We start from the raw sequence: 12,938 nt of genomic DNA on the forward strand, positions 1-12,938 counted from the left end.
AAACAACTGTCTGAGCCAAGGCACAGGCTTGACTCCTTGTTCAGCAGTGAAGACCAATGAAGACCACAAAAGGATGTGTTGAGGATAAATGAGGTGAAAGACTGAATGCTTAGGCATTCCCAAGTTTTAAACTATGCTGCCTTGGCAAGTTTTTTTTTAAAAAAAAATCTTTTGTTTTTTGAAATTATATGGAATTAGTCTTGCTGCTCAGTAGATTGTTATCAAGCTATTGTAACTTGCCATAATAGGATTAAGTAGGTAATTTAAATAAACATACACAAACAAACAAATACACACAAACTCCAGCCAAACTTACCTGGCCTTCCAACATTTCTCTCTGCAATCCTGACCGCTCCTGTTCAGAACTGTTCGTTCTTCGTATAGAAAGACTGTGAGATTTGCGTTTCTGCTTGGCTTGGCGAGCAGTGGCACAACTTCCACTTTCTGTGGGCATTACTTCAAAAAAATTACTTCCCAGAAGTTCCTAAGATAAACTAAAATCAAGTGTTAAGTATTAGAATTTGCCTTATATAATGAGTTAGTCTTAGAAGAAATAATTGTAATGGAAACATTTAGGCCTGCAAAATTCTTAAATCATTTTTAGAGAAGGGGTATTTTGTTTTTATCTGAGGAAAAAGAGCTGCCTTTAGTTAAGATTACTTAATTCTGATTCTGTTTAAAAAAATAATGCTGCAGATATATGAAAACAGGAGAATTGCGACCACATTCTCTGCCATTAATTGTTAGCTAAAAAGCCACTGTATAAATAAAAAAAATCATCCTCTAGGCTAGGGGCCTACTAAATGCCTTCAAAATGCAAACCCAGTGAGAATTCCAAAATGCTGCCAGCAAACAATCAAACACCTACTGCAGTTCAATGAAATGCATGCAAAGTCACAAACCCAGCTGTAAGTAAAGGAAGATGATGTTTGAAGGGTGGTGTCAGGTAATATTTAGTAGAATATTTGGTAAAATTTTGCAGCGGTTTACTAACTTGTTCTGAACTTGTTCTTTCATAAAACACCTTACACAAAGATTGTGCTATAATCAAATTAAATTCCTTTAGAAGTTAATTCATTTAACATTTAATGCTACTAAGAATATTAAAACAGATTTGCAAATGCAAATGTATCTTTTTAAACATTTTGCTCTACAGTGGTACCTCGGTTTACAAACACAATTGGTTCCGGAAGTCTGTACTTAACCTGAAGTGTACCTAACCTGAAGCAAACTTTCCCATTGAAAGTAATGGAAAGTGGATTAATCCGTTCCAGACAGTCTGTGAAATACTTAACCTGAAGCGTACTTAACCTGAAGCAAACTTTCCCATTGAAATTAATAGAAAGTGGATTAATCCGTTCCAGCCAGGTCCGCAGAGTACTTAAACTGAAAATACTCAAACCGAGGCATACTTAAACCGAGGTATGACTGTATTTGAAAATCATCACTATGCATTTCAAAAGTCATCTGAACTGTGTTTAAATTACCTGACAGTACCCTTCAACCATTCTTGCCCATGCATGAACCATACTGCTCCCATAAGAAAATCAAGTTGTGCTTCATTTAGGGAAGAGTGTCCAAGAAACTACACTGTATCCAAATCTTTTGAAAATTAATATGCATTTATTAAGCAAGAAACATTTCCCATTTTCTCCCCTCCTCAAATTCCATTTTAAGAAGAGCTGAAGCATTTCGTCAATTAAAAACCTTTCAGTTAAGAAGATGGCCACTATTCATCTGACAGCAGAATCTGTTCTAGTACAAGAGTTTACATAACCCTGGGAAGCAGACAACACCTTAACGGAGCTATTCCTCCTCTCATGGGAAAGAATGCCTCTTCTAAAATGGTGTCTTATTCATGTGTCAATAATCTAAAGACAAATAATACTGTTCATAATTATAATTCTATTTGTATGTGAGTTTTTAGCTTCAATAACAGAACATAGGCTAATTGTTACTTTGAATCCAACTCAACTCAGAAGGCAATATTCATTCCCCCACCCGAAACAGAATTCTGAAACAATAATGACAGTCTGACAGTCCAGGAAAGAGACCCAGGAACTTGCAGAAAAAAGAAGAAAGCAATAAAGAAGCTTGAGCAGCATTTAAAACAACTGTGTGGAAATCCCTGATGTAGGGAGATTTGACAATACTGTATGTACACCAACTCTCAAATTAGGAATGAGAACTGTTGTACGTCTAACAACTAGAAGACTGTTGGGGTTTTAAAAATCTAGGTTATGAAATCTACAGCCAAAAACAAATGCATGTTTTGCAAATTGCAATGCAATGTAGTGTAAATAATACTTGAAATTAACACAGAAAAATACTACGTGACTCTGTTTAATTAGACTTACTAAATAAGGCTGAGGATACTGTATGTTTTGGTACATGGATATGAGCAAGGAGCATTCCTCTGAAACAGCCTTTCCTACAAGCTAAACACCCTTTTCACATGTACTGTACATTTCTTGTGACTAGCAACCAACAGAAATGGTATCAGCGGTTTGGAAGATATCTCCATAAGGGCAACCTTTTAGTGATAATTTCCCTCCACTAGTCATTATTAAAATTCTTAAACTCAAAGGGACTTAGATTTTCCTCATCTTTGTGCTAGCTCTGGAAATGGCATATAAACCTAAAAGATCTACTACACTCATAGAACTGCTGAACATAGATAATGTATTTTAATCTGATGGTGCAATTTTAACCTTCCCTTTTAATCATGGTCAAAACGTTCTGCAAAATGAACACTTTATTTAAGCCATTTTTCGCATCATCAGGAAAACAACTGGCTGTTTAGATACAGGCCCTTTTTGATCATTTACAACAAGAAAGGAAGAGCCACAATTAAAGTGATACAAACCAAATTTGGAGAGTAGGAAGAAATCATTTTAATATTTATTCATATTTATTCTAAATCATTCACCTACATCTACAAGGTGCTAAACAAAACACAGAAAAAGTCAGGCTCTGCCCAATGCGGTTTCCAGTGCAAAACTAAAAACCTTCAAAAACTGGAAGAGAAGGACAAACATAATAAAGCACTGTCAAAACCTTGGGGGGGGGATACAATTTTAGAACTAGAGAAGTTATTTGCTCATAAATGTTAACAGCTTAGTCAGTTGGACATCATCATTCTGCATTTCATTATGCTATTGATATTTTGCACATCTTCATGCACCAGAATAACTGCAAAATTCATGCATTGTTCAGGAAAAAGACATGCTTAAATGCAAGCCCTCCTCCAGATCTTGCAAGAAGTTATACCTAAAGCTGAGGAGGCAGCAAGCAAACACACACAGAGAGAGAAGACGGGGAAAATGAGAAATTAACAAGCAGGATCCAAGGGCCCACTGACACATGATATTTCTCCTACACCAACCACTGTTGTGTGCAATAAACATGTACACCACTGTATGTGACAACAGAGTGCATGTATATTTATCATTATTAACACACAAATCATGAAGCCCTCATAGGGGGGAAAAAAATCATGTGCAGCAGCTCTAAGTGTACTTTAAGGCTGCAATCCAATGCTAACATACCTGAAAGTAATCCTCAATGAACTCAATGGGGCTTACTTCCAAGAAGATATATATAGCATTGTACTGTAAAACTATCCAAAAGACCAAACAGCCTTTAGCTTTTAAAGAGAGATTACTGAACCTTAAAGGGGGGGGGAGGATATTATCCTTTAAGCTTTGGTAGCAAATCACTTAAGTTGGAAAGGTAATTTCTGTCAAGATCAATTGGCCTTTCACCACAAAAATGCTACAAATTTAATGTAAGAAATGGAATTAACTGAACAAGTCCTTAGCAAAACAGTATGATACATGGAGATACACAGCACAATCCTATACACGTTTACAGAGAAGTAAACCTCATTGAGTTCAATGGGATGTACTCCCAGATAAATGAGTATAGGATTGCAGCCACAAGAGGGGATCATTGCTGGCAGTTACCTGGATTCACCCTATTAAATTAGGTTTTCAAAATAATGGAAATTACCTGTCCAGTATATCAGTGTCATGTTAAATATCCTATGAAAACCATATTAAATATTGATTAGTGAAACAATACAAAAATTAGTCAAAAAGACTTTCACATTTTAAAGTCAATTACTGCTGAAGCATGCAGAACTACTACCTATACTTTAATCTTCCTGCTATCATGCATGTTAAGGGCCACAATGAGAACATTAGTGAGAAATGAGAAAATCCACAGTTCAGATGTTGCAGTTTACCTTCAGTATGAACTGACATGTACTCTTACTGCACCATCATAAGCCTACTTCTTGAAAGCATATCCCATTTGTTTCAATGAGATTTAATATCAGTGGAATTGTTTTAGAGTAAAGCCTTATTCAGGTGTTCAGCCTCCCATGAGGGATGAGTGGTGCCCTGCTATGCCCCCTCCCCAATGCTATCCACACATTAGGGGCATGGCAGCAGCAGAACAGCTTGCCAAATACGCACTGGCTAGCCCCACAAGCTATAACCCTGAGCACTCAGGGCTGTGGCTCATGGAGACAGGCAACACACATTTGGCAAGTTGTCCCACTGCAGACATGCCCCCAATGTATGGATAGTACTAGGGAGGGAATCGTACCTGCATGCAAAGACAGGATCTAGCAAATTGAGTGGACAAGACCAACCGTGGGTCCGATGGTCAAGAACGCAGCTTCTGCACAAGCTCTAGATAGAGGGAAGTGAGGGGTTGGTAGAGCTCGGAAGCCAAGGAAGGTAGCCCATCTAGGAGAAGCAAAGCTCTGATCCTAAACCTCTGCTGCCTTGGGAGATATCTTTGGTAGAAGAAAATGCTAAGGAGTAAATCCCGCCCAAATCTGGAGTGCAGTCCCTAAAGCAGTTGGGTGGCATCTTGTATGCCTCCTTCCCACAACTCCTGCAGCCAAGCTGTGCCAAATGTATTGCTCAACTTTCCTTTGGATCACATCAGCAAGGGCCAGGGGATCTTGCCATCTGGGCAGTCCAAGACCTCCATACTCACTACCCAGGCTTCTTCCCCAGGGAGGTCAATTTGGTGCTGCTAAAGCAGCAGTTTGACCTCACCCTCGGAGATGCACTCCAAAGTCTCTCGAGACAGATGGGTGCGAACCAGAGAAGGGCCATACCAGAGCATAGGGACACAAACAATGTGGATGTACCCAGCCCCACCTCAATTGATTATAGACCTGTGAGGATAAATACACAAGTAGGGATGTAGTTGTAATCCAAAGTTTGCACATTCACTTGGAGGTAAGCAAAGCATGACCTGGATACATGGGATCTCTCAGCACACCACTAGCTAGGCCATACTGATCAAAATACAGTGTCAAAAGAACATAATCACATGATTCAAGACAATAAGGAAATGTTAACTATAATATTACATTGTAAACAGACATCCAAGTTCTGCAGGAATCTACACAAACATCCCTGCGCGCATAAGTGAAAATCACAAAAGGGGGAACACCCTCTAAACACCCGTTTTTTCCTGTTCTCCAGCTCTCTCTTCAATCCAGACCGAAATATCTGTACTTTAAGCTCTGGGGCTGGCTGGAATACGTCCGTTTCAGCTGTTAAGTGGGGAGGCTGAGTAGCCTAAACAAAGCCTTGCTGTGCCTCTGGTCTTTGGGGGGCTTTCTGTGCCCCCAATGACATCCTCTTCTGGCTCCAGGGAGGGTCTCCTTGCAAGCCCTGAGGACTTCCCCCCATTTCCTGGTACGTACGTACATATGTATGTATGTATTTCCCAGTGCCACGCAGATACGCAGTCGCGCACAAGTTGACTATGCATTAAGTAGGGTGACACCTGTATTTGGAATTTCTCAAGTTCTTTTGGGAGTACTCTGGCATTCATAGGTCAAAAGCTGCAACTATAGCCTTCCTATGGCAACACATGAAACTATCAGGTCACCTAACATAGGTTTGGTTTCTGTAAACCACTGTGGGTGAACTTGATTGCCTTTTCTAGTGTCCCCTTCATGTGTTGCAACTGTTTTGCATGAGGAAGTCAGATCAAGGTTGGATTACATATTTGAACTATATTCATTTGAACTAGTGTTGCACAAATGATATTTTCAAAGCCATTTGCTAACATAATGGGGCAGCAACTGATGACTCAAACTCAAAACGGCATTATGGGAAAGGTACCATCATACTTGAGTATATAAGAACTAGTTTGCTAAGTGGCAAACGATGCTCCCTTAAATGCCCCAAGCATAAAATTTTCCAACAGTGATAAATCAGGTCCATAGCAGATAAATGACTTGCCTTAAGTTATTCACATTCTAACAAATCATCCCATAGAAGGTGGGAGAGATATAAAATATTCTACAATGGCAAAGAGACAACTATACAATTTTAAATACTATTATTCCAGTATCCGAATTATCATTTACTGTGCATGTTTATACCATTAAATAAAACACACATCTACTTTTTATTAAATGTATCAGATTATTTCTGATTATTTATTTCTGGAAGATAAAATGTAAAACTAATTATCATTTAATTGTCAAAGATGAAACAATAATAGCAAGCATAAAAGATCAAGCAAGACTGTTACAAGGTCTCCCCAATAAGTCACCTACTTTAGCAATAGTTGGTATTCCTAATATGCTTCCTTGTCTGATCAGAAGTAATCAAGACGAGTTGTGTAATGAAAGAAAAAAATCCCTCAGGCATGCATGTTTCTGAAATCCAAGGGACGGTATCTCTTTCAGGAAATATCAGAATGGGGAAAGAATTACTAAAGCAGTGTGCTTCCTTTTTTGTCCATTTAAAATTGCTTAACGTTTGAGGGAGAGTGGTAGAGCGAGTATAAATGCAAAAACAAGCTCCCCACCACTTTCTGCTCTATTCTCCAACATACAGTTTGATTCGGCTTTCAAATTTTAAACAGGCATTATTATTAATAAAGGAATACTTTCCTGGGAATGGACAAGTGCAGTTTAAAAGGAACCTAAGCACTTGAAAGAAGTGTTTCCCTTAAACTTCTTTTTAACAAACACACACAGAAGTTAACAGTTAAGATTTTCAGAGGGCTAGGCATGTTAATCTGTTGCAGAAGGAACAATAAAGAGTTTTGTTGCGCCTTAAAGACTACATTTATTGCAGCATAAGCAATTAGTTAAGATTGTAGAATAAAATTAAGCCTTGTTTAGCAGAGCAGAGATTTTCAAGCTGTGTTCCAAGGAAACTAAGTATTCTTCAAAGGTTCGTTGCGTTTCCCACATACACAAAAATAGTAATGGTAGTCAACCTTTCCTAAATGATGGCTTGCTCACAACCAGTGTTAGATAACCAGTGTTATATAAGCTAATCACCAAATGGCACCTTAAATCTAGGCTATGGGCACCACAACTGTCTAGTCACTTTTTTATGTGGTGGGATTTATTATCATTATTCATTTCTATACCCCTTTAAAGAAAATCTCAAAGCGGTTTACAACATATTAAAAAATCAAATGAAATAATCCAGAATAAAACAGCAACAAGATATTCCCACAAATTGGCTGGCTGGCTGGCTGGGCAGCAGCTTCTTTTGGTGCTTGGGCGCACAGCAGAAAACGCTTCTGCATACTAGCCAGGTGGTGGAGATGTCAGTCCCCAATAATGTTTTGAACTAAAACTCCCATTATCCCTGACCGTTGGCCATATTGGCTGGAGATGATGGAAGTTGCAACCCAAAACATCTGGAGGGCACCATGTTGACTGGCATTGTTCTAGACCAGCACTTTAGCTTAGGGGTGGAGGCCTGAGCAGCACTCCATGTGAATTCGGAGCACATTCATGAAAATTCCCTGGAATCCTCTATAAAATTCAGATAGTCATCATCAAGACAAGAAACAAATCTGCAATATTATGACAATTCTGACCACCAAAATCAGCAGCCATGATTCAGGGAAGCAGACAGTTCTGTTTATCCAGGAGATCTCTTCACTTTTCCTGGTGTCAGTGTCCCAGAGGACAATTCTTCAGGCTTTATGTAAGATTTGCCAAACCAGTTTGCATTAGGAACAGGAGTGGAAGGGCAGTATTAAAATAGAAGGCTGGGACAGAATCATAACAAAGAATATTCAGCCAGGAATGGACACACTGGGTCAGTCAGTTAAGTGAGAAAGCCAAAAGATACAGGAAGGGAAGAAAACAAGCAACAGGAAAGCCAGTTCTAATACGTTCTAGTAAAAAATGGCTAAGACACTGAGGCAGGAAGGAAGCAGATTGAAACAGGATGCCATGTGGAAAGATTGGTACATGCATCACCTGACTCGAGGGCTGAAGTTCTCAATCAGCGACTACAGGAAAAATGAGCCTCATCTAAATTTGGCAATATGCATCTACCTATACCCAGCCACTAGCAAATGGTGGCCCAAAGAATTTTACTGTGATGACCTGACAGCAGAGTTCTTCTCACACATTATCCACAATGCAGTCTGCTTTTTAATTCAGGAGTTCCATAAGCAATTTGTGGCACAGCATGGGAAGCAGATGATTGGGTGGATAAGGCCTGTTAAATGGGCTAATGACAACAGGCATACTGTATATGAAACAGTCCTCTGGCCTAACAGCTAAAATGTCCAACCAAATTACATGATTCTTTTCAACCAGCAATTTCCTGCAGTGGATTTTCACTTTCTGTTGAAATAACCTAATCGCGGAGTTCTTTCATAGCTTCCAAAGCTCTGCTAATTTTCATGAACAAAACCAGCAATTTCCTTAGGTCACATCATTGTTCACTTTCCTTATCATAAACACACCTGGCTGTAGTACATGCTTTAAAGCCATATCTAATCTCCATTTACTTTGCATAAACCCAGATATTTATCTGCACATTTCATTATTCCATTAACAATATTATCTCATTCTGTTACAGGGCTCTCTTAATTCTGTGTTTGCACAGTGTTGTTAAAAAGCCCTGACCAAATATGAAATTTCTTCACATATTGCTGGAATCCAATGATTTTTGTAACAGCTGAGATGTGGTTTTGCTTTCCTCAAAATTGATAAAGCTTTATTCTCGCCTATTCACAGTATACTCCCAAAGTTTCTGCTTATTTTAATATTGATTTTGTAAAATAATCATAATATTCATAAAATATAAATATGAGTAGGAAAATGTGACAATTTGAAGTCTACAAGCACTTGGGAAACACTCAGTTGTTTCCCTGATTAACAGCTAAATGGGAGAAAAGCACCTCCATCGCTGGCTGATAACTACATTTTTAAATTCATCATTATGGGAATTTGGTGGCTATTCAAACAGTACCAACAAATTAACCATGGTCACATTATATAGCATATATGTTGAGTACTAAAATTCATCCTCTTTAGATTATGCAATAACATAAAGTACATGTTGCTAATTAAAAAATGAGCAAGAATGCTTGTGAAGATTTTTCCATTCAAGCCATGTATAAATTTTATAAAATAAATAAAATAATGAAACTGAACAAAATTGTCAAATCTAGCAACCCTGCTGTCATTTTTGCAACCTGGGGGATGTGCCACAACTTGCCATTCTAACCTAGTACAGTAATGCTGAAACTATCTGAGCTTTTAAATCACATGCTCAGTAATACAATCTTATCTTAGCCATCCAGTCAGGAATGAGATTGTTCATGTCATACATGCACTGCCCAAGATATCCTCTGCTGCACTACTTTTAAAAATAAATTCTGCCTGTTCGATTCTTTTAAATACTTTCAAGGCAGTATTATTTTCCACCTTCCCCTTTTTCTCCTTGCTGACTAATAGCATAAGGTAAAGAAAATTAGAATTCAACTAACCAGTGACTAAAGCAGGCATCCCCAAACTTCGGCCCTCCAGATGTTTTGGGCTACACTTCCCATCTTCCCCGAACACTGGTCCTGTTAGCTAGGGATCATGGGAGTTGTAGGCAAAACATCTGGAGGGCCGCAGTTTGGGGGTGCCTGGACTAAAGGGTTTTGAAAATTATTATTTTACCACTTTAATGCAAATGTGGGAGGATTATACATCAAGGGATATCGGAAATAGTTATTTCTTCCATAATCAAAGCTTGAGAATTAATAGCAACATGGGAAACTGCCTGGTAACAAGACCAACCAACCACTCATCTCTCTCAGTACAGTATTGCCAAAATCTGCAGGAAGTCTCCAGTGATTCAGAAAGGAATCTTCAGTCCTACCTGGACATGATGGGAACTTCTGCAGACAATGAATGTGCTTTACCCATTGAGTTGGAATGCCTCTCCCAAATTTCTATGTGAATATGTGATCTTTTTTAATGCTACAGTATTTTTAATTTTGTTGTGATCTATATTTTTATTTGGAAGCCATGTCACATTTGATTTTATTACAGAAAATGAGGGTATAAATGCCCAAATAAACAATCACCACTGTACACAGAAACATAACCTGGAAACATTCCAGCGGCACAGTAACCTGGGCATTCAAAATTTCTTGCTACTTCATTAGAAACTGAATTTCAGTGTGAGATTCTATCAACAGTCCATCAAGATCAGCATTATTTTAAAATGGGTAGCCAGAGGCTACAGGGTGATTTATATGAACAGCAGAATGGCAATACTGTACCTATGTCTCATTAGTCCTCACAATCTGACAACCTACTGCCTGCATCACTTTTAAAGTGGGTTGCTTATTTCTGCATGTAGCATTAGTACCTTAAGAATCTGTGATGCAGATGAAAGGCATGCTAATTTTCTATGTATAGGAACAAGTGATCAAGTTTAAACATTATGTCATGGGAAACACCCACATGGGTATGTTGCTTTAATACTCTCAATGTTACTTCTTCTTGGACCTAAGATCTGGAACATACCATCTTTCAACACGATGGTTGTGTTCTGAGTAGTAGCAACTAACAGATTGATCCTGCATCAATTTATCCATTTGTTTCAGCCATGGGGAGGTTGTGGCCTTCATGAAACCTTAAGAAAATAAATTCCAAAGGATGTGACATTCCATAGGTTGTGTGTTATATTAAATGTTTTCTTTAGTTTGGTTATCACAGACAATACTTATCTCCAGTCTATACATTTCAGCAAGAGACACCAAGAAACCAGCTATTTTTCCTTAAGATCTCATTTCTAAATCTAAAGCAGATGCGTCCTAACAACATTTATATATAGCCTGCAGGTTTATCAGAGAGGCTCTCTTTTGTTTTGGTTCAGGCAAACAGCATTAATCATGACTAGTTCAAGGAAAACAAATGCAAGTGAAGGCTTCTCTGCCATGAAATTATTAACCACATCTCTGTTACAGAAAAAGTCTAACCAAACTAGGTTGCCTCAAGTAACCACTCTGTTTGAGCTCCCACTGCATAATAAGTGAATAATATTAATTTACCTTAATTGGACAACATAAAGATTACTGAGAATTTATTTGAAGTGGTCTGAATACAGTACTTAAAAATGATATGCAAGTGATTACTACTGTTGGAAATACATAGATGTGCTATATGAATGCTTATTTCCATTAATACCAGGAATACAGAGTTACAACAGATGCAACACTTTCAATTCACAGTGCAAGCCCTGTACAGAATGCAACCTAAACTATTTCCAAAACTACAGAAAAAGAGCTGTTATTTTATTACAGGGAATGTGTTTGGGGATGTGAAGTTCACTGATACACTACAGGCTCTCTGGATCAAATTGGCCGCCTTCCACACACTAATTGCCCTGATTACCTCATTTGTTCAAGAAACATACACCTTGGAGCAAGGGTACTGGTGAACACCTCAGCATTCTAACAGCAGGATTCACTTTCAGGCTATTCAGAAAAAAACGCCACTTAACTTAAGACAGCTAATGTCACCTTTCTCTCTCTCTCTCTCTCTATATATATATATATACAGTATAAACAAATGTGTGAAATGTTCTCCCTTTTGAATGAGTACTGTAAATACTCATTTATTTATCCTTTGCTTTCCTGCCTGACCATTAGTACCAGCCCCAGATGTCCTTGGTTCTGGCTGCTCCGAACTTCTTAACCTGATGTTAGCTTGACTGGATGCTCTGTAATGTCTGATGCTCTGAACTGTTTACAGCATAACGTGTTTCCAGTTACGGTAACAACAAAGCAGTACAGCTGCTGCTGCTATTTTTAAGTAAAATAAAGCAAAATGCAGCCCCCTTGCCCCCCCCCCAGCGCCTCTTTCTTCAAATACCCACATAACCCATTCCTGTAAACCTGTCTATTTTATCAAACTTAATTTCTGCCCAGGCACACGCACGTACACACAAAACTGAAAAACAAAAAAGGTTGAAAATGAGCACAAACGCGTAACGGAAACACAAAGAAGCATGCTGTTTTCATGGGGTCCATCAACTCCCCACCCCACCCCCCACGTTGCGGGATATCCCTCAGCAGTTCTCCTAACCTTCTCTCTCACACACGAGACATAGTGCACCTATTGCCACTTCACCCCAACCTTAATATAGATCTTGTCCCCCTCCCCCAAACACACACACACACGCTCCAGTTCCCTGTGCTGGAGAAGCAGATGGGATTCCTTGGCTTCCCCTCCCCCCGGGGGCTGAGGGGACGTTTCCTCCTCAGGGATAGGAAGGTGGCGTGGGGGGGGGGAGGCGAAGGGAGAGAGGCGCGGGCTAGAGGCCCCCCCGAGCTCGGCTCACCTCTGAAATCCAGCTGGGAGGCGGAGGGGGCGGCTCCCGAGCCCGGAGAGGGAGGGAAGGAAGGCGGGGAGAAGAACAAGCTAAGCCGAGGAGGGGGGGAATAGAGTGGGGGGGGAGGCAGCTCCGGTTAGGAGGAGAAAGAGGAGGAGGAGAAAAGAAAATGAAAAGAAGAGGAAGAGGAGAAGGAAAAGGTCGCCGGTGCAAGCTGGTCTCCCTCTCCGGCACGGAATGCGCCAAAACCGCTAGCTCCCCCAGAGAAGCTCGAGCCCACTTCCGGTTCCCGCCGGAAGCCCC

The 12,938-nt window shown here is 39.5% G+C and overlaps 1 protein-coding gene across 5 annotated transcripts in view; it reads right to left on the reverse strand.

Annotated features, from left to right (window-relative positions):
* WDR37 (WD repeat domain 37) overlaps positions 1 to 12,938 on the reverse strand; it is a 49,342-nt gene extending 36,404 nt beyond the window's left edge. Inside the window, exons 1-2 of one of the 5 annotated variants that reach the window (XM_035129072.2) lie at positions 7,882 to 12,938; positions 317 to 494 (exon numbers count right to left, since the gene is read on the reverse strand). In XM_035129072.2, coding sequence (XP_034984963.1) covers positions 317 to 454 — 138 coding nt within the window. In that variant the 5' untranslated portion in view covers positions 455 to 494; positions 7,882 to 12,938. Of the gene's footprint in view, positions 1 to 316 lie in introns of all 5 variants that reach the window. The other 4 variants (XM_060280898.1, XM_035129071.2, XM_035129073.2 and 1 more) reach the window with 4 other exon arrangements.

The sequence above is a fragment of the Zootoca vivipara genome, chromosome 12, assembly GCF_963506605.1.
Source record: "Zootoca vivipara chromosome 12, rZooViv1.1, whole genome shotgun sequence".
In the NCBI taxonomy this organism is placed as follows: Eukaryota; Metazoa; Chordata; class Lepidosauria; order Squamata; family Lacertidae; genus Zootoca; species Zootoca vivipara.